Here is a 23,065-nt window from a genome sequence, read left to right as displayed (position 1 = left end):
TATTAAAAATTCAAAGTTTCCAGAGTTCCCGTCGTGGCGCAGTGGTTAATGAATCCGACTAGGAATCATGAGGTTGCGGGTTCGGTCCCTGCCCTTGCTCAGTGGGATAAGGATCCGGCGTTGCCGTGAGCTGTGGTGTAGGTTGCAGACGCGGCTCGGATCCTGTGTTGCTGTGGCTGTGGCGTAGGCCGGTGGCTACAGCTCCGATTCGACCCCTAGTCTGGGAACTTCCATATGCCGTGGGAGCAGCTCAAGAAAAGGCAAAAAGACAGAAAAAAAAAAAATCAAAGTTTCTAAGAGCTTGTTTCTAAGTGTGAATGCCACTGAACTTACACTTGAGTTTAAATTCTAATTCCACAAAAGAAATGGGGGAAAAGTTATATCACTGTTTAAGTCTGAATCCTAACTCGACAAAAGAAATTGGAAAAGTCTTATTACTGTCTTGACTCTGTCACTTTATCCATAAAATGCGAAAGTTATCCCTAAATCATGAAATTTATTCACTTATTTGCTCAATCATTCACCTAATAAATATGGAGCGTCTAAGTCATTTTCCATTCACAGTTATTCTGAGAAGGGGATGATGATAATAAAACCTCTGTAAAATGTAAAGTTCTAGGCAACTTATTTTACTTCCAGTGGTTATTTCATTTCACAGCTCACTAGAACACGTAAAATTATCAAAAACTGCAGCAAGGAAGTACAAGGAAAAACTTCTTGGCACTGAGCTGGTGAAAAAAAAGAAATGAGGAATTCCTTTTTCCAAAGGCCTTAGGTAAAATATGGTCCCCACTCACTGTGGACTCTTCCTCCAAAGGTAAGCCTGCAGGCAGAGCTCTCTTCTGGCAGTCTCAGGATTTCTGAGAATGATCTTGCTCAGAGCCCATTCACAAAATCTAACTGCATTTTCCAAAGTGTCTAGTACTGCCTCTGTCATAGTTCATCCTCTTTCAAATCTTATAACATTTCCTGGCCTCAGTTTCCTTACCTGTAAAATGAACAGTTCTGAACTGCTAACTGTTGATGACACAGTAAGCAGGTCACTTGCGTACTAGAGTCTTATCTGCCAGATTTCTAGGACAAGGAGTCAGTACTTAGGCTTGGGCTTGGTACTGAGTTGGGCACAGTCCCTACGACTCCAGTGTAGATTAGAGGTTACAACTCCAATCAGATCCAATAGCTTCTTTTTATATCAACTGTTTAATGGTGATCCTTTCACTAATTTGATTATGAAAGATAAGCAACTGAGTATGTGAATGCTCTAGACTGACTACACTGGTGAAAGAAGTGTCAGATGCTCACAACTGGCCTCGAATTTCTGTGACCCAAGACACTGAAAACTGAGGGTTGCATTATATCAATGGTTCCAATTCAGATTGGGTATTGCTGGCTATGGTATGTTTCTCTGAAGTGGTTGAAGTCTCTACATAAAATTCCCAAAACAAACCAAAATCATATCTTCGAGTTGCCTGGTAGTTGCACTCCTAGAAAACTCATTATATATGGGCCTGGCATATTAAATGGTCAATAAATAATCAAGGAGAAAATTTAAAATAACTGAAAGATGAAACATACTTTTATATGTGATTGTAAAGCCCAGGTTATAAAGATTATAAGTTTGTTTTTCAGAGGAAGACAGAGAGAGAGAGAAAGAGTGTGTGTGCGTGCGTGCATGCGTGTGTGTAGGCTGGCATTCCCCGCCCTTAGCTTTCAAATACCCATAGTGACCCCCATCACTGGAGCAACCAAAACCAGCCCTATTAATTCCCAAAACTTCTCCTAGAGGGGCGTACTGCCTCCACTGAGAACCACTTTTCTAGACAGTGAAAATTGCTTATCTAGTGATAGGAAAAAGAAAAAAAGAAAACAAACAAAGAACCCAAAAAGACCACAAAATCCCCCCCCCCCCCCTCAAAAAACAACCACCTAAAAACCAACCAAAAAAACCCAACAACAACATCAACTAAACTCAGTCCCGCCCTTCCTCTTTCTAAGGAAACACGAGACTTCAGAGAAAGACTAGGGATGGGAAAGTCCCCTTTTCTAACCTGGAACAGCGCTTTCTGCCCAGAGACTGATGACGAAGTACCTTGGGCTCAGATTTTTGATTGCACAGTTGAGAAACTAGAATAGAGGGTTAAAAACAGAAAACCCCAGAGTTTACCACCATCCAGGGGGTGGGAATAAGGACTGCGATTCCAGGCTTCATGACCTTGGCTCTATTCTTCACTGAGCCCTGCCGCCAGCCTGGGCGTGTTCACCGTGAGTACCTCCTCCCGCGCCGCCCCCTCCCTCTGCTTCTCCGTTTCTGTCCTTGGCATTCCCTGGCCTCTGGCTCCTGGGCCCTCTTTCCCGGCCCACTGTAGCCAGGCATCTGGGCTCGGTTCGGTCAGGCTTGGTCCCAAGAGGACAGACCACAAGGCACGGAGAAGCTGCAAAGGGGCATGCTGCTGGAGCGCACGCTTACTGCCCTATTCTTCCTGGGTAGCTACCGGGCAGCTCAGGGAGGGACAGGACAAAATATCTAGATCACTGAAGAGCTGCTAGGTGCCTGGGTGGAGTCGAGCATGGTGCACACCGCTTTTCAGGGTCCTAGTGTCATCCCAAGGGTTCTCTTAGTCTTGGGCCCAGAGCAGAGGAGGGGTAGGCCAATCACGAGGGTAGTGATCCTACTAGAGGCAGGTGTCTGTGGGATCCAAGATAAGAAATGCCTCTTAAATAGGTTGGTGCAGCTGGTAGAGCTTTGAGCACTGTACCCTCCTCTGGGCTGCCCTGTTTTATTCTGGAGCTCTACACCTCCTCACCAGGTACTAGTGCTTGTGCCTAAATCCAGATCATCCCTCACCTTTTTTGTGTATCATTACTGTGGCATCTTAGGTGTTTGTTTTGGTTAAAGCTTTATTGAGCTTTATTGAGACATAATTTACGAACCATACAATTCACCTATTTAAAATGTAAAATTCAAGATGACCAACAAGGACCTACTATATAGCACAGGGAACCATACTCAGTATTTTGTAATACTGAGTATAAGGGAAAATAATCTGAAAAAATATATATGTGTGTGTATATATATGTTTGTAGAACTGAATCAGTGTACTGTATACCTAAAACTAATACACTGTAAGTTAACTACACGTCAAGATTATTTTTCATAAAAAATGTTATTCCCTAATTTCAATTGTTTAGATTTATTATTCTTTTCTCAGTATTTTTTCCATTTATATTCTTATTATAATAATAAATTAGATATTTTCTGATTTAAAAAATTAAAAAATAAAATGTACAATTGAGTGGGTTTCAGTGTTGTGCAACCATTTTTCTCAATTTAAGAACATTTTCATCCCCTCAAAAGAAACACTGTACTGATTAGCCATCACTCCCCATTTTCCCTCACATCCTGGCCCTAATGAATCACTAATCTTTCTATCTCTATGGATTTGCTTATTCTTGATATATAAATGGAATTATATAATATGTGGTCTTTTGTGATCGGCTTCTGTCACTTAATGTTTTAAAAAATCATCCATATTATACCAAGCATCAGCACCTTATTCATTTTAATTGCTAAATAATACTCCATTGTATGATGTATATGGTGTAAAGTCCCTACTATGATGTTACTGTCAATTGCTCCCTTTATGTCTGTTAATATTTGCTTTATGTATTTTGATGCTTCTGTGTCGGGGGAACACTTGTTATTATCTATCTTTTTAATTATAGCCATCCTAGTTGGTGTGAAATGGTATCTAATTATGGCTTTGCTTTGAGTTTCCCTGGTGATAACTAATGATGTGGTTTTTTAATTATATAGTTTTTAAAATTACAAAATACTTTTAAAAAATTATTTTTATGCAGTGGTTTTGAGATCTTAATCTAGGTCACATGCCCCAAAGTCACAGAGCCTCAACTCAAACCATATCTCTCTCTGGCAAATGCTTGAACTCCATCCCCTCTTTCCTAGAAAGAATCTAGGATAAAACTCTTCATAACCCTACTTGGTGCCACTGTTAGGGAATCGTGGCAAGATGCATGGACTAAATAGTTAATTCCTTTTTTTTCTTAATTGAAGAATTGTTGATTTACAATTTTGTGTTAGTTTCAGGTGGATAGCACATTGATTCAGTTATACATATATATGTAAATGTATGTGTATATGTGTGTGTGTATATATATATGTACACACATATTTTTTCAGATTCTTTTCCCTTATAGATTATTATGAAATATTGAGTCTATTTCCTTGTGCTATACAGTAGGTCCTTGTTGGCTACCTATTTAATTTTTATTTTATTTTTTTATTTTTTGCTTTTTTAGGGCTGTACCTGTGACATATGGAAGTTCCCAGGCTAGGGGTCAAATTGGAGGTATTTTATACATGGTAGTGTGTATATGATAATCCCAAACTCCTAACTTATCCCTCCCCTCCATTTCCCCTTTAGTAACTATAAGTTTGTTTTCTATGTCTCTGGGTCTATTTCTGTCTTATGCATAAGTTCATTTGTATCATTTTTTTTAAGATTCCACATATAAGCGATATCATATGATATCTGTCTCTGTCTAGCTTACTTCACTTGGTATGATAATCTCTATGTCCATCCATGTTGCTGCAAATGGCATTATTTCATTCTTTTTTATGGCTCAGTAATAGCCCAGAGTGTGTATGCGTGTGTGTGTGTGTGTGTGTGTGTGTGTGTGTGTGTGTGTATTCTTTCTTTGTTTATCTGTTGATGGACATTTAGACTGCCTCCATGTCTTGGCTATTGTAAATATTACTACAATAAACACGCGTGCATGTATCCTTTTGAATTATAGTTTTCTCTGGATATATACTCAAGAATGAGATTGTGGGATCATATGGTATCTCTATTTTTAGTTTTTTAAGGAACTTCCATACTGTTCTCCATAGCAGCCGTACCATTTTACATTCCCACCAACAATGCAGGGGGGTTCCTTTTTCTCCATACCCTCTCCAGCATTTATTATTTGTAGACTTTTTTTTTTTTTTTTTTAGGGCCACACCTATGACATATGGAAGTTTCCAGGATGGAGGAAAAATCAGAGCTGGAACTGCGGCTGCCGGCCTATGCCATAGCAGCACAGGATCCAAGCCACATATGCAACCTACACCACAGCTCATGGCAACACTGGATACTTAACCCACTGAGCAAGAACAGGGATTGAACCTGCATCCTCATGGATACCAGTCAGGTTTATTACTGCTGAGCCACAAGGGGGAACTCCCTATTATTTGTAGACTTTTTTTTTTTTTTTTTGGTCTTTTTGCCATTTTCTTGGGCCACTCCCTCAGCATATGGAGGTTCCCAGGCTAGGGGTTGAATCAGAGCTGTAGCCACCGGCCTACGCCAGAGCCACAGCAACTTGGGATCCGAGCCACGTCTGCGACCTACACCAGCGAATCCTTAACTCACTGAGCAAGGCCAGGGATCAAACCCAAAACCTCATGGTTCCTAGTCAGATTCGTTAACCACTGAGCAATGACAGGAACTCCTATTTGTAGACTTTTTTGATGATGGCCATACTGACCAAAGTGAGGCAACACCTCATTTTAGTTTTGATTTGCATTTCTCTAATGATTAGTGAAGGTGGACATTTTTTCATCTACCCTCAATAGTTAATTTCTTCTTTGCTATTAGAAACTCAATATAAAGAGTTTTTTAGTTTCTCCATTTTTACTTTGAAAAAAATAAATGTTTTCTTGAGATCCTCATAATGGATCTTGGATAAAGTAATGATCCTTTCCTGGTTTAATGACTTTGTGCTTCTCTTAGTGTAAGTGCCTGGTGGGCTTCTCCTTCTCCCCACTACCATCAGGGGATGGAATGAGGAGGAACACAAAAATTAGACTTTGTTTAAATGCATAGTTATCAAAATTTTTTGAGTATACATATTTTCTATATATCTCTATATGTTATGCTCTGTCAGTCTTATTTTAAATATTACTAATGCTTAACTTTTCTCTCTTTTTTTCAGTTAAAAATTCAAATTGTGTTTTCTCATAAGTGGTTCTCAGAAGACTCACCCTACCCCACTATGGGAACACAGCAGTTGTGGAGGAAGAGATAGGAATGGGATCAGAATCAGAATTCAAATATCCTGGAAAATCTGGGCTCTAAATTCTTATATGTCAGAGGGTGACTGGCCAGCAGCTGTGAGACACTGAGGACTTTAGCATTCACTGTAAACTTTAGCACACGTCACTTATTTCTCTGAAGACTGGATCCAAAAAGCACAATGAACACAAAAATGTCCTATGGTACCAGGGTCAAGTCCAGATAGACATGAGAATTCCGTACAGCTGGGATAGGGAGCACAATTCCTGAGGTGATCTTGGAAGCAGAACTGTTAGAACTTGGAGAAAGTGATGAAATAGTTAACCTCACTTGTGAATCTCTGGAGCCTGCAGTGATCGACCTAACTCACCATGAGTCCGTTGTGATTACTGAAGAAAGGAGGAGGTCAAGGGGAAACAAGGCCAAGCTGGCAGCTGTGTGGGCAGTGATAAGGAGGGCTTGATGAGGGACAGAGATGTATATGTGACCAACAGTGCCTACCATAATGCCCTGGAAGAAAAAACTTTAAATGGCTCGGTATCTGGTTATATATGGTATTGAATTTGTAAGTATGGGTACTCAGAGACTGAACTGAGTAAATGACAGAATGTGGCCATATCTTCTGTAGGCAGTGCCTGTGTACTTCCCTTAAACATAATACAAATTGCCCAGTTCGTTTGAAAAAAAATCAGCTGCCATCAGTACCACAGCATTTATATATGATGTGTACTATGTTGCTTAGGACAGACAGACACCCTAGCTGGATTTTTCCATGTCCTTATGCAGAAGCTATGGGTTGTTGGCATTCAGTGCACTGAGCTCAAAAAGCCTGATTTGAAAAATTGCTCTCTGGAGTATATTAAAAAGTCTTTCATTTCCTACATACTATGAGACTTTTTTTTTTTTTTTTTAATGGTTCCACCCATGGCATATGGAAGTTCCTGGGCCAGGGACTGAATCCTATGTCACAGCTGTGGCAATGCTGGATTTCTTAACCCACTGTGTGGGCAGGGGATCCACCCTAGCCATGGCAGTAGGATTCTTAACCTACTGTGCTATAGCAGGAACTCCAAGGCTACTTTTGATTTGTTTCGTGCTGCAGGGGTGGACTTGGTTGTCATAGTGTGCCAGAGACCGGTGGTTGTCCTCAAAGCAAATTTTCCTTTCTTTCTCATAGCAATCAAGTTTTAATTGGCCACATGTGGGATTTTGGGTCATGTAAATAAGGGCAACATCCTAGAGATGATGGAGCAAGAAGATGGATGGAACCTGAAAGACTGACAACTTTGTAAACCCGAGCACCTACAAGTTTGGGCTTTTACTTGAAAGATGAATAAACTTCATTCCGGTTTAAGCAACCATTATATTGGGTATTATTTAGAGCAGTGGAACCTTTTTTTTTTTTTTTTGGTTTTTAGGGCTGCACCCATGGCATACAGAAGTTCCCAGGCTAAGGGGGTGAATCAGAGCTACAGCCGCCACCCTACACCACAGCCATAGCAATGCAGGATCTGAGCTGAATCTGTGACCTACACCACAGCTCACAGCAACGCCGGATCCTTAACCCACTGAGCAAGGCCAGGGATTGAACCTGCATCCTCATGGATACTAGTCAGATTTGTTTCTGCTGCGCCACATGGGAACTCCCAGTGGAAACTTTGTTTTAATTAATGGACCATGAAGAGTGATATCTCCTAGTTTCTCTGGATTTCCTGACTTCATTGCAGTAGAAGGAATTCAGTCCTTCTGACTCCAATCAGCAGGGTGGAGGTGGGTATATGGGCAGGCACCGTGGCCTGCTGGGAATCCTAGTAGCTTTTGAAACCAGCCTGAGGAGTTGTCTAAACACACTGGAATCTAAAATCGTGGTTCTGTTCTCTCTGACCTGTTGTGCCAAAGACTGCCTTCCACCACATTGGTCAGCTAATCAACAAATTGGCATGCTTCTCTGTGAAGAAATACTGCATTGCCATCCTAGCTCCTCCAGCAGCCTGGCTGCATCGCAGAACTTGAGAAGCCCTCCTCGCAACCACTCCCTACACCACCACCCTCACACGCACGCACTAGCTCTTTTTTCTTTTGAAGAAAATCACATAAGACTCAGATTTCGGTCTGCATTTTAAAATTATAGAGAATGTGATTTCTTCTGTGCTCACTCCTTATCCTTCAGAACGAAATGTACCGTTAAGTTTGTTCTGTAATTACAGTGGTTGTAGCAATGTTGCTTTCCTCTGTGGAGGCTCAGTCATGTCAATGGAGCAGTGCCTATCCCAGCATCATGTCTGTATTCTCTTCAATGCACTCTCTGCAATGTCCCACACTCCAGATGTCAGTTGTCTGACATGGCACAGGATGTGCAAGATAAATGTGGTATCTTTGTATGCTCTGTGGGTTTCTCTGTATGTTCCAAAATGAAATGAGGAAGAAAAATAACAAAAAAGGCAAAAGTTCTAAATAATTAGATGTATAAATTCCTACATTTCAATAGACTATCTTATGCTTTTCACTTTGGAGATTATTAATTTCTCTGTGATACAGCACAATGTATCACAAACTTGGCTAATGATCGCAACACCTGAAGTAGCTGTTAAATACAGATTCAGCTTTTACATGTATTGTCCATGTGATCAGGAAAAAGAGCATATTCTCTCCAGCTTGCCAGGAGCCCTCGACCCTCCTCTTGTGTTCTATCTAGTCCACAACATATTTATCTTACCCTCCTCTTGTGTTCTATCTAGTCCACAACATATTTATCTTATCTGCCAAACTTATGCAAACATTTGAGTTTTTGATCTCTGTGTTAGAGGGAAAAATAGAAAGGATTCTGACTTTTCTGAAAAATTGAGATAAATTTTACAGATAGGGAAAAACTTACTAATCTTGGAGTTTCCATTGTGGCACAGCGGAAATGAATCTGACTAGTATCATGAGGATGTGGGTTCGATCCCTGATCTTGCTCAGTGGATTGGGGATCTGGCATTGCTGTGAGCTGCAGTGTAGGTCACAGATGCAGCTCAGATCCTGTGTTGGTGTGCTGTGGCATAGGCCTGCAGCTGTAGCTCTGATTTGACACATAGCCTGGGAAGTTCCATAGGCCACACGTATGGCCCTCAAAGGCAAAAAAAAAAAAAAAAAGATTTACCAATCTTCAGTGTATAATTAGGTGGGTTGGGGCAATGGGGAAAATGTATATATTCATATGACCAAAATCCCAGTTAATATGAAGAACAATTCCATCATTCCAGAAAGCGCCCATCTAGTCAATCCCTATCCCCCACAGGCAACCACTTTTTAAATTACTATCACCATAGATATGTTTGAGGACACTGTCACTTTTTCTTTTTTATTTTCTTTTTAGGGCTGCACGTGTAGCATATGGAAGTTCCCAAGCTAGGGAATCAGAGCTGCAGCTGCAGGCCTATGCCACAGCTACAGTAATGAGGGATCTGGGATGAGTCTGTGACCTACTACCACAGCTCATGGCAACACAGGATACCTAACCCACTGAGCGAGGCCAGGGACCGAACTCGCATCCTCCTGGTACTGGTTGGGTTTGCTACCACTGAGCCACAACGGGAACTCAAAGGACACTGACTTTTATTACTTCATAGTCTAGCCCAGCTCATCAGGGAAGAAAGATTAATAGGGATACGTGGAGTATAATCAACGAGGCAAGGATCAAGAGTTTATTTTAGTGGGAGCATGACAGATTATCTCTCTTAAGAATTGGAGTTCCCCATTGTGGCGAAGGGGAAACGAATCTGACTAGGAATCATGAGGTTTCAGGATCAATCCCTGGCCTCGTTCAGTGGGTAAAGCATCCGCCATTGCCATGAGCTGTGGTATAGTTTGCAGATGCGGCTCAAATCTGGCGTTGCTGTGGCTCTGGCGCGCTAGTGGCAACAGCTCTGATTCGACCCCTAGCCTGGGAAGCTCCATATGCCGCGGGTGCGGCCCTAAAAATACAAAAGACGAGGAAAAAAAAAGATTTGAAGGAAGAAGGTACACCTGCTTTTTATTAAATAACTATGTTCCAGGCATACTATAGGGACTTCACACATCACAGACAGTCAAGGTATACATCTATGCAACAGCAGGGACCCAACATGATGTAAGAGCAAAAGCTGAAGGGAGCTGCCACAGGGCACATTAGTGTGAATAACTTGGCTGACTAATGATATGACTTTGGGAAGAAGTGAGAACTAAAGCTAGAAAAAGAAAAAGATTAAGGTCACATCATGAGTAGAGCATTGTGTGCTGTGTTATGGAGTTTAGATTTTATTCTATAGTTGCTAAGGAACCATTAAAGGGTCTGAAGGAGAGCCTCCAAAGAAAGATTCCTAAGGACTCAGCATGACAGCAGTGAAGGATGAAGATACTGTTTGAAAACTGAGGGGAAAACATGGAGGTAGAATTAGGAAGGAAAGATTCTGGTGTTAATTTTCCTCTCCAAATAGAAGTGCGTTTTATGAAATGTATAAGAAAAAGGATGAAGTAACCTTGGTTTGAGGGATGTGGTAATGTACTGGTACTCTCTTGCCCTTGATGTTATCAGTTTCATCTTAGCACAGCCAGCAGAGATGTCCAAGTCTCTTGAGCTACGGCAGTTCTTGGGATATGGTTGTTGATCTGAGGTGGCAGTGATGGGAAGTGAGGGAATAGCTGTGGCAGTTTGGATTTAGCTTTCAGGTACCTTTTTGGAAAAGTAGAAGCTCATATGACCAGAGTATAAGTGGATTAGAGGAGGCTGCACAATTAAATTTATCCACTTGATGACTGATTTAGCTTTAGAACAAGTTAGCCTCACAGTGATACAAGCTGGCAATTTTAATTTGCCATTTCCTAATGCTCTCTGAGGTTAAAGCAGAGAACTAAAGCCAAACCTCTTGATCTATAATATGTGGGGGTTTTATCAACCACAGATTGAAACTGAGCTGTTGAAGAAAGGGGTTAAGGGAGAGAGAGTGGAGAAGTTGGAGCTATTTCTCAATCATTTCTCTTTCTATTGTCTGATCAACAATGAATTCATTCTTTTTTTTTTTGTCTTTTTGCCATTTGTTGGGCCGCTCCCTCGGCATATGGAGGTTCCCAGGCTAGGGGTCGAATCGGAGCCGTAGCCACCGGCCTAGGCCAGAGCCATAGCAACGCGGGATCCGAGCCGAGTCTGCAACCTACACCACAGCTCATGGCAACGCCAGATCCTTAAACCACTGAGCAAGGCCAGGGATCGAACCCGCAACCTCATGGTTCCTAGTCGGATTTGTTAACCACTGCGCCACGACGGGAACTCCTGAATTCATTCTTGCTGCCAGAAGAAACAAGTTATTCTCAGAGAACCTAAAATTATTCAGAGGGATAAACTTTTAGGTTTCCTAAAAGTTTAGCTATATCAATTAGCTATTAAAATCTGCATACTGGTATGACTATCCTCGGGAGTGTTAACAGAGTAAATTAGGTTTCAATGGTATCGCTGGCTCAGTATCTTGTCTCTAAAACAGTGGTCTCCCTGCAATGAGAGCAGGCAGCAGCAACAGCACTTCCCCAGGTGCACAGGGTTCAAAAGCCAGTAGGGAACTACTGGTTTCCTTGGCTTTTTTTTTTTTTTTTTTGTCTTTTTGCTATTTCTTGGGCTGCTCCCGCTGCATATGGAGGTTCCCAGGCTAGGGGTCAAATCGGAGCTGTAGCCACCAGCCTATGCCAGAGCCACAGCAATGTGAGATCCGAGCCACGTCTGCAGCCTACACCACAGCTCACGGCAACGCCGGATCATTAACCCACTGAGCAAGGGTAGGGACTAAACCGGCAACCTCATGGTTCCTAGTCAGATTCGTTAACCACTGCGCCACGACGGGAACTCCTCCTTGGCTTTTTTGACAGCCTCAGGGAGACTCAGGACCAAGGAAAGTCTCAGGGAGGGCACAGGTCTTGGTCTGTAAGCCTTTCTATCCTAGCGCCCTCCAATCCTGGACCCCTCCAGTTTTCTCTTGCTAGGGTGGGATGTGAGGCTGATAGGCAAGATTGGGTTCTACTGGTGGTTCTTAAAGAGATATTCATGTTTACGAACAGTGGGCTCTGCTGCCAGCCTTCTTTATAACAGTTTTATACATTTATTTTAGAACATAGTACTTTGAAAGTAAAATGTAGTTTTCTTTTTCCACCTCCAATTTCATAGTTCAGTTTCATGATATTTTGCAGATAGGTTTCTAACTTTGAGGAAATCTTTTTCACTATCCAGAGATCATTTATAGATAGCTCTAACACGGAAACCCTCCCATATGGGGGACAATAATCATGGTAGCATTTGATATGGGGCCTTCCCTGCCCCCTTAGCTTTCATTAGGCAAAAACATCCTACAGGACATACTCCTTTCTTCTGTGGAGTGGCATGGAGAAGGCATGTGGCCCCAGGTGTGACTCTGCCAGCATCACTGACCCTTTAAAGGGAGGACAGGAGGGCTGTTGGTGTGATGTGACAAGATAGAGGCAACAGTTACCTACAGTACTTGGTTTCCTTGCTGAGATGAGGGCCTTTAGAGAACAAACTTCTTTCTTTCTTTCCTCAGAATAGACCCAAGTCACAGACACAACAGCTACTCTGTTCTCCAACCAGAAAAGAGAAGGTGCAGTGCATTGCTGGGCATAGACCATTTATTAATCATTTACTCATCTGCTCATTTACGTAGTGTTTATTAAATTTTGATAGTGTGGTAGGCCTATATTAAAAAGTAATTTAAAAGGGAATGAGACAGTCTTCAAGAAACTCACAGCTAGTGGGTAAGAAATGTGAAAATAAATAGCTATAATACAATGAAAGAAATAATGCAGTGTAATAAAAGCTATGATTGAAATATCTGCTAGGTGCTGCTGAGGCATAAAAGAGGAAATAACTCTGACTTCTCACTAGCTTCCTTGGAGTCTAGAAGATGGAAAACCAAACTTTATAACTTAGCCCCACTGGAGTTCTTGAAGATTAATACCTACTTATATTTCTTGTTATATTTCAAGACAGAAAGTTAATTTGAGGGAGCAGAAATTTTAAAACCATTTTCTATACCAATGTTAGTGCAATAACAATAATAGCCATGGCCATTTATTGAGTGCTGTGTGCCAAGTACTGTTAAGCATTTTATATACATCATCTCATTTAATTCTTACAACAATCCTGTAAGGGAAGTGTTATTATTTCTATTTAATATATGATAAAATTGAAGGGAAAAGAAAAGTATCTTTAGTTTATGACTTTGTTTTTGTTTCTCACCCGATACCCATTATGCAGTAAAATCTGGTATGCAGGTTATTAAACATCACTGTCCACTGCCCCTCTTCCCAAAACTTTGTTTTCAAATAGTGAAACAAAAACTTGAAGTGCCCCTTTGTAAGATTTGGGACCTCTTACTATACATGTTTTGGAATCACACACTTTGGAGGTAGAAGGGGAATCTTAGGAATTCATAATTTACAGATGGAAGAACTGATGCCCATAGGAGTTAAACATCTTAGCCAAAGTTATTCATTGTCCTGGTGGGAGACTAGGCTTCTCTCTTCTAGGCCAGTATTTTATTTTATATTATATTTTATTTATCTTTTTAGGGCCGTACTTGGAGGCATATGGAAGTTCCCAGGCTGGGGGTTGAATCGGAGCTGCAGCTGCCAGCCTACACCACAGCCACAACACCAGATCCAAGCTGCATCTGTGACCTACACCATAGCTCGTGGCAATGCCAGATCTTAACCCACTGAGGGAGGTCAGGGATAGAACCTGCATTCTCATGGATATTAGCTGGGTTCGTTACTGCTGAGACATAATGGGAACTCCCTAGGCTAGTATTCTTGTTTACTAAACATTGTTAAAGATTTAAGCCAACAACAAACATTCAAGATGAAACAAAAAAATTTTTTTTTCACATAGGGACATGATTTCTAGGTCATCGGCATTTCATAGCCATTTACTTGACAAAGAATTTGATCCAGTGAGTGCCATGTACTATCAAGGTAAACAAAACACAGCACAACCCAGCAGTTGTTCACAACTTAGAGAAGGGGCAGACATGCAATCAAACAATTAAAATAATTATGTACAAGCATGTACAAAGATCTAGGGTATTATAGAAATGTGTAAAGCTATGGCTCTCAGCTGGTGTTGTATTCCACTCCCATATTCCCAGGGACATTTGGCAAAACACCTATGGTCTGCAGTTTTCCAGGCATCTGTTACTTCCTCAGAGATAGAGTCCAAGCTGTTTCAATGGAATGTGAGGTCTGAGAGGTGGAATAGCTCTCTGTTAAAGCCGCTTAGCTGCTGTCTCAATGCCATGATTAAAGCATGGATGAGGTGGTTAGTTCTCATTTGTTAGACTTATAGGCAGATTATAATGTTTATTTCCTCTTTTGTAGAACACCCTAGATCAAAAATGGGATATGTGACCCTTAAGATTAGACTGCTACCTCAAATCTAAATAAGTTGCCTTTCCTTGCCCCACAAAAAATAGTGGGCCAGTAGGCCATCCCAGTGAAAGGCTTTCTCATTCTCTTAAGCAAATGATGATCAAAGCAACTGACAAACTGTCACGGAATCTGCCAGACCTCACTCTGGCCTTCTCCTTCTCCCCAGCTCCTGAACTTTCCCTCCTTCTGTCATGCTCTGGGCCCATTCTTAGCAAATTAACAGGTCACAGACTCCAGCTCTGCAGCTGTCCTAGGCCTATCAAGCTCTGGTCAAGAACCTGCCTCTGCCCCCTGGTGGCTTCATGGAGGTAAGTTTCCTAAGCATGATGTAGAAAACCAGATCACAGAAGAGGGTGTGGCTCTAAGAGCATGAAATAAAATTCAAGGAAATAGTTCACTTGTGGCACCTTATAACTTCTATATTCTCTCTTGGACTTGGAACAATTGAGAATTTAGAGAATAGAGGTTGGTAGGAAAGTAATGAAACCCATCACAAACTTTTGAAAAAAATTAAATACTATACAAAAATGTACTTTCCTTATTAATGCAATCACTATTATTTTAGATTGAAAACAGAGTTCTTGTCATGGTTCAGCAGTTAATGAATCTGACTAGCATCCAAGAGAACACAGGTTCCATCCTTGACCTTGCTCAGTGGATTAAGGATCTGGTGTTGCCATGGGCTGTGGTGTAGGTTGCAGATGCAGCTCAGATCCCATGTTGCTGTGGTTGTGGTGTAGGCCAGCAGCTACAGACAGCTCCGATTCAACCCCTAGCCTGGGACCTTGCATATGCCATGGGTGTGGCCCTAAAAAGAAAAAAAAATCCATTAGAGTTTTAAAAACATTTCTTTGAAGGAATAAAAGCAGAGCAGCAAATGCTCTTAAATATGCAAGAAATGCCCTTACCAAAAAACATGTTCCCTTAAATATTTTAGTAACCATGATTTCACAATCCAAAACTTCTCAGCAAAAACAAAACAAAACAACAACAACAAAAAAAAAAAACCTTGGGGAAAAAATAAGTATTTCTTCTGCAAATTTCCAAGTACTTCATTACTCCTTGCTTTTTCTCTGTTCTAGGAGAATATGCTTGGTAGTGAGAGGAAGAGGATGGGCTTTCTTAGAAAGTGATTTCTGCCAGCCGTGGGCTTTAGAGAGATGAATTTCTCTCCCTCTGCCTTAAAGTTAGACAGACGTTCCTTAAGGGGCTATCAGTGGGCGTGATTTCCTAAGATATCCAGGTAGAAAAACTTCAGAGTCTTCTTTGGTTTCCAATTCTATTCTTCCCTCTAAAGCTGTGGGAAATTGTAGCTTTTTTGCCTCACGAATTTGACCCATTTAATAAATTCAATTTCACAAAACACTGACTGGCTCTCTGGTGACTCAGTGATTAGGATATGTGTTTTGGGGTCAGATAAACAGTTCAAATCCCCACTCCACTACTTAATTACTGTGTTGCTTTGGCAAGTTATTTAACCACTTTAAGCTTCAATTTTCTTAAAACTGGGATATCTTTTCTATAAACTTACATGAGAATATCTTTTCCATAAACTTATGTGAGAATTAATGTGTGGAAATCATTTTGCACAAGGAGTGCTCAGAAAATATTAGCTAATATGAGTAAAAGTATCCCTTGTTTTATAGCAGAGGCTGTATTTTTGAAAGTCAGGGTAACTGCCAAAACCTCAACTGGCAAAATGAGTTAACAATTCAATTATGTCAACGATTAATAACATTAAATATGTATTTTCATATCATAAAATTCACCCTTCTAAACTTACAACTCAGTGGTTTTTTAGCGTATTCACAAAACTGTACAACCATCATCACTACCTAGTTTTAGAACATTTTCATCTCTCCCAAAATTCCATATCATTAGCAATCACTCTTCATTTCCCACTTGCCCCAGTCCTAGAAACCACTAATCTATTTTAAATATATGTATAAAACACATCAAATAAATTCCTAAGTGGCATCCACTTCCAAAAGATACTGCATTCATGTAGATTAAAAACTGGTTCTGGTAGGCAAGCCTTTCTCTTAAATCACTTCCAATTGGCCAGGTTCTACCACAAGTTTCATCTTATACAGAATGTATCTAATTTTAAAGTTTTCAAGACAGTCTTACAAGGCTTAAAATGCAATAATTTTTGTCCTTTCATGCTCCCTGATGGGCATAATTTTCTGAGTTTGATCCTCTAGGCACATATTGAGAGAGGATGGAGAATAAATATATATTTTTTCCTCTTTCACAGAATTTTTCATTCAGCCTAATACAAAATAAAATCGAATAATCTTTTAGAAAAGCATTTGTTATCTTTGGTTAATGGAATTAAATGAATCATTAATATGCAAAAGGATGGCAAATTAAAAATTCTCACTGTATGACAGAACTGTAGGAAATAAGACTAGAAATATGAGTTTGAAACATGTTGTAGAGAATTCTGAATTCTGGGGTCCTTTGAAAAAACACAAAACTGGAGGAGTTCCCGTCGTGGCTCAGAGGTCCACGAATCTGACTAGGAACCATGAGGTTGCGGGTTTGATCCCTGGCCTTGCTCAGTGGGTTGAGGGTCCGGCATTGCCGTGAGCAGTGGTATAGGTCACAGACGCAGCTCGGATCCCGCGTTGCTGTCTGTGACTGTGGCATAGACTGGAACCTACAGCTCCAATTCGACCCCAACCTTGGAACCTCCATATGCCGCAAATGCAGCCCTAAAAAGACAAAAGACAAAAGACCCCCCCCAAAAAAACAAATTGAGGGGAGAAAGAATAGCACATAGCCTTTCCTATAATACTGCTTAATATTGACTTTGGGTCCTTATTCCTGTTGCTGGAGGAAAATTCAACTTGTAATTTTTGAAGAGAGGCATCCACCCTGATTACTGCTGAAAGTCCATTACTCAATGTGGTCTAGATGATACATGGGGAATATGTTGAAATATCTTTCCCATTCTCTTCCCACAGCCCTTCTCTGAATACATGAAAAGATTGGATAAATTGTCAAAAACAATTTAAGCCTTGGTTTTCAAATGGCAGAATAAAAACTGATGTTTTTCTCCTCTTGAAAAGGCATCCTTCTTTAACTCAAAACCACAGGGAGAATGAAAGATAGACAAGCACTATTCATAATGTAACTAGAGACATCTGTAAGCCTGGACAACCACCTATGATTAAGTACTGCCCAATACAGTGAAAGTCAATCAGGAACATGATAATGGATGCCTACAGATACAGATTTTATAAAGTGAGAGTGACATCAGCTTTCCAAGGAAAGTAACTCAAGACCCATAAGTCCTTGTACTGAATAATGAGAACAGGAAAGCTGGCTATGTAGGAGCTTTTTTTTTTTTTATACCCATTTGTTACAAAGATTTAAGATCTAGGGAAGATGGAGCGCTGGACAAGGACAAACAGCCATATTTGTAGGAGGCAGTCTGTTGGTGAGGCAGAGTGAGGGACATAGACTCTGCATTATAAGCAACCCTGCAATGCTGATCATGGAGAAAAGAAAGGGCTATAAGAACTCATGCACAGACTGTTTCATAAAGAAAATCATCTTAAAAATGATCCTGCCTCCACCCTCTTGCAAGTCTCTTGCAAATAACTGATTCACCTCATTCAATGTTTAAATAAACAAAAAATAAGTAGCATCTATAAAACAATGGTAGGGGAAATGTCCAGAGCAAAGGACAAAGAACTACAGAGTTAGCGAATAGGAGAAGGAAACTAAGAGAAATGGAGACTAGAATGAGAAACTCTAATATTTGTCCGATAGGAGCTTCAAAGAATCACTATTCCAAGAGGTAATCTTCCAAGAGAAAATGGCTATATTAAGCCCAGTCAGGGAAGACCCAGGCTTGGGGATATGAGGTGTCAGGGTTAAGGAACACAGGCAGTGTGGGAAACTAGGGAGCAAAGGTCTAGGGACTCAAATCTAGGTATGGAAAGAGAGCAACAGAAAAATAGTCATCAGTGAGAATGGGTGAGGCAAAGGATTTTTAGTCACGTTCTCTTGACTAGCACAGATTCGAGTATGAGTGAAATTAAGTCCCAAAGTAGAGGCAAATACAAACTTATAACTGGGAATGGAGGATTAGGAATGAATAATAAAGCAGTTCTGTATACTCAAATTTTCAAGGGGATGTACAGCAGACAGAGACAGCTCTGGTTTTAGGATTAGAATTCTGGATTTCCTCGATTCTACCATTGACTCAAGTGTCAGAGCAAGTTCTGAGTTCTACTTTCCGTCTCAAGAACATGACAGTAACCCATGGACCAATTCTCAGAGATTCTGCCTCATAATAAGTCTTCTGTCTATATTTAAGTTTTTCATCCTTCATAGGAAACAATATGCAAATTACAAAACAGTATACGTATATTTAACATTTCATTTCCTCCTCACAATAATCTTTCTTTCATCTGCCTAAGATCTGGTCTTTTAAGTCCCTCTTAGATATCCTAGATACTTCCCTTGACCACACCCCCTAGTCAAGCATCAGGGACCTATCTATAATGTCCCCCTAAAACATACTTATCTCCTTTATACAAATTATACTCCTACTTTGAGGAGGTCTCATCTCAGTCCCTGTTTTTTTTTTTTTCTTTCTTGTCTTTTTGCCATTTCCTGGGCCACTCCCGTGGCACATGGAGTTCCCAGGCTAGGGGTCCAATCGGAGCTGTAACTGCCAGCCTATGCCAGAGCCACAGCAATGTGAGATCCGAGCCGTGTCTGCAAGCTACACCATGGCTCATGGCAATGTCAGATTCTTAACCCACTAAGCAAGGCCAGGCATCGAACCCGCAACCTCATGGTTCCTTGTCGGATTCGTTAACCACTGAGCCACGACAGCAACTCCATCAGTCCCTATTTTTTTTTTTTTTTTTCTTTTTAGCTATTTCTTGGGCCGCTCCCGCGGCATATGGAGGTTCCCAGGCTAGGGGTCCAATTGGAGCTGTAGCCGCCGACCTACGCTAGAGCCACAGCAATATGAGATCCGAGCTGCGTCTGCGTCCTACAACACAGCTCACGGCAATGCCAGATCGTTAATCCACTGAGCAAGCAAGGCCAGGGACCGAACCTGCAACCTCATGTTTCCTAGTCGGATTCGTTAACCACTGCGCCATGACTGGAACTCCTGTCCCTATTTTTATACCCCTGAATCACAGCCTTTTAGCTTTACCCTTTAGGAAAGGATAAGAATGCACAGAGTAGGTAATGATACATACTGGAAGTAGTGGATGCTGGCATTTATAAGTCTAAGGTGGACAAAATCATTTTAGTAACTGCAGCAGATGAAAATATCTTCAGACAGCTAGATCAGGCAAACCCTACAGGGCCCCTGAGACTCTAAGAATTCAGTTCTGGTCAGAACATGGCCTCTGAGTTGAAACTCCAGGCCTGCTTTTGAGCCAGCCTCTCCTTGCTGATTCCAGGCTCAAGTCATGGTTAGTGCTCAGATGAGAAAGAATGAGTGTGAGTGGAATGTGGAGGGCAGTACCACCCTGAGGTCTGGACAATGGGAGGCCCATGCCTCGAGCTATGATCCTCTTTACAAGAGGAGGAGTCCATGAGCTCAAGGAGTTTATGCTCTCTCCTACTTTAAACCACATGCCATGTATCCATGACTATAAAATTACCTGTCCAAAAGATTGTGAGCCGACCACAAGGGCCTTCGTAGCTCCCACAGGCAAATATGCGCTCAAAGGGCAGCTGTGTGTAGGGGTGGGGGCGGGGGGCGGGGTATGGAGCTTGGTTCTGTGGGCTGGGTTTTTCATTCATATGCTTATGAGGAAGAATAGGCAAGGGGATTCCAATTGTACTTTGCCACAATGCCAGTAGAAACTCAGATTTGAGCAGCTCTTGGGTGGAGCCTCTATCTTACCCATTTCATGCCCCAGCAAATATGGGATTAGAACAGAGCTGGCATTGCTGAATGTTTATTTCATTAGACTCTGAAGTATTGAGATCGAAGCCACTTCTGCTGGCTCCTTTTGATGATAATAGCTAAAATATAGAATTCTGCAAAGCAGGATACTGTTCAGCATAAAAATTCTGACTTTGGAGTCAGATAAAGCTCCAATCTTTTTTAATTGAAGTAAAATTTACATAACATGAAAGTAACCATTTAAAAATTTTTTTAACCATTTAAAAATATACAATTCAGTGACATTTAGTTCATTGACAATATTGTGCAACCACTACCTCTATCTAGTTCCAACATGTTTTCATCACCCCCAAAAGAAACCCCATACCATTAAGAAGCCACTCTCTTGGGAGTTTCTGTCATGGTTCAGTGGAAATGAATCTGACTAGCATCCATGAGGATGCAAGTTTGATCCCTGGCTTTGCTCTGTGGGTTAAAGTTCTAGCGTTGCCATGAACTGTGGTAAGAGTCGGAGACATGATTTGGATCTGGCGTTGCTGTGGCTGTGGCCAGCAGCTGTAGCTCTGGTTGGATCACTAGCCTGGGAACCTCCATATGCCATGGGTGCAGCCTAAAAGGCCCCCCTACCCCCCAAAAAAGGCACGCTCTGTTTCTCCCTCCCCTAGCCTCTGGCAACAACTAATATGCTTTCTGTCTTTATGAATTTACCTGTTCCGGGTGTTTCATATATATAAATGGAATCATATTAAATGTGATCTTTTGTGTCTGGCTTCCTTTATGTAGCATAATGTTGCTGTAGCATGTGTCAATGCTTCATTCCTTTCTATGACTGAATAATTTTCATTTTAATGATATGCCACATTTTGCTTATCCATTCATCAACTGATGGATGTTTCAGCTGTTTCCGTCTATAGCTACTGTGAATGGTGCTGCTATTAATATTTGTGCACAAGTGTTTGTTTGACTATCTGTTTTCAATTCTTTTGGGTATATATCTAGGAGTAGAATTGTTGGGTCATATGGTAATTCTATGGTTAACTTTTTTTCCTTTTTTTTTTTTTTGGCTGTGGCCACAACATATGAAAATTCCTTGGCCAGGGATTAAATCCAAGCTGCATCTGTGATGTACAGCACATCTGTGGCAACACTGGATCCTTAACCCACTGCATTGGGCTGGGGATCAAACTCATGCTGCCTAAGAGACAAGGCTGGATCCTTAACTTGCTGTACCACAGCGGGAACTCCTATGGTTAATTTTTTGAGGAACTAACAAATTGTCTTCCACAGAAGCTGCACCATCTCATATTTTCAACAGCAGTGTATGAGGGTTCTAATTCGTTATTGTTTCCATGAAAAAAAAAAATCTAACAATCCTAGTGGGTATGATGTGGTATCTCATGTAGTTTTTATTTTTTTATTTCTCTAATGCCATTGAGCATCTTTTCATGTGTTTGTTGGCCATCCGTCTGTCTTCTTTGGAGAAATGTCTATTCAAGTCCTTTGCTCATTTTTAAATTGTCTTTTTGCTGTTGAGTTATAGGAGTTCTTTATACATTCTGGATACTAGACCCTTAGCAGGTATAAGATTTGCAAATTTTGCCTCCCCCCACCCCGCCACCCCTGAGAAACCATTCTGTGAGTTGCCTTTCATTCTCTTGTGAAAAGAAAACTAAAATTAGTTTCTTTTCTTGTGATGTCTTTATTTGGCTTTAATATCAGGATAATGCTAGCCTAATAGAATGAGTTAGGAAATGTTCCCTTCTATATTCTGAAAGAGTTTAAGAAGAAGTGATGTTAATTCTTCTTTAAATGTTTGATAGAAATTGAATCAAGAAGAAATAGATAACTTGAACAGACTGATCACTAGAAATGAAACTGAACATGTAATTTAAAAATTCCCTATAAACAAAAGTCCTGGCCTAGATGGTTTCACAGACAAATTTGACCAAATATACAAAGAAGAACTTATACTGGTCCTTCTCAAACTCCCCCAAAATTGAAGAGGAGTGAACACTCCCAATGACATTCTGAGAAGCCATTACCCTGATACCACCACCACCACCAAAAAAAAAAAAAAAAAAAAGAAAAAATTTACAGGCCAATATCTTTGATGAATATAGATGTAAAAATTTTCAACAAATTATTAGCAAACTGAATCCAACAACACATAAAAAAGATCATATACCATGACCAAGTGGGATGCATCTGAAGTTCAACATACATAAATGAAACAATGTGATACACTACATAAACAAAAGAAAAGACAAAAACCACATGATCATCTCAAAAGATACAGAAAAAAGTATTTAACAAAATTCAAAGTCAATTCATGATAAAAACTTACCAAAGTAGCTATAAAGGGAACATTATCTTAATATAATAATAGCCATTATGACAAACCCATAGCCAATATAATATTAAATGGTGAAAAGCTAAAAGCTTTTCCACTAAAATCTGGAACAAGGCAAGGATACCTACTTTCACTTCTTCTATTCAACATGGTATTGAAAATCTTAGCCATAGCAATCAGATAAGAAAAAGAAATATTAGGTATCTAAATTGGAAGGGAAGAGGTAAAATTTCATTATATGCAGATGACATGATACTCCACATAGAAAACCCTAAAGACTCCACACAAAATTTACGAGAACTGATA

General features: G+C 40.6%; 1 protein-coding gene and 1 long non-coding RNA gene across 5 annotated transcripts in view; both read left to right on the top strand.

Annotated features, from left to right (window-relative positions):
• The first annotated feature begins 219 nt into the window (after window positions 1-219).
• LOC125119467 (uncharacterized) lies at window positions 220-7,436 on the top strand. Of its 2 annotated transcripts, XR_007133105.1 has the most exons (3): window positions 220-2,262; window positions 5,995-6,639; window positions 7,252-7,436. It is a non-coding gene; the product is annotated as an uncharacterized LOC125119467 (long non-coding RNA). The 2 variants fall into 2 exon arrangements; XR_007133104.1 differs by lacking the exon at window positions 7,252-7,436 and having other exon boundaries at window positions 5,995-6,957.
• Window positions 7,437-14,420: 6,984 nt separating this feature from the next.
• The window catches only part of TRIM69 (tripartite motif containing 69), a 47,330-nt gene continuing 38,685 nt past the window's right edge, over window positions 14,421-23,065 (top strand). For all 3 annotated transcript variants that reach the window (XM_047769450.1, XM_047769449.1, XM_047769447.1), the window contains exon 1: window positions 14,421-14,827. In XM_047769450.1, coding sequence (XP_047625406.1) covers window positions 14,822-14,827 — 6 coding nt within the window. In that variant the 5' untranslated portion in view covers window positions 14,421-14,821. The remainder of the gene's footprint in view (window positions 14,828-23,065) is intronic.

Source organism: Phacochoerus africanus, chromosome 2, assembly GCF_016906955.1.
Source record: "Phacochoerus africanus isolate WHEZ1 chromosome 2, ROS_Pafr_v1, whole genome shotgun sequence".
NCBI classification, from domain to species: domain Eukaryota; kingdom Metazoa; phylum Chordata; class Mammalia; order Artiodactyla; family Suidae; genus Phacochoerus; species Phacochoerus africanus.
Note: the sequence above shows the minus strand (reverse complement) of the source record. Positions and strands in the feature narration are given on the sequence as shown.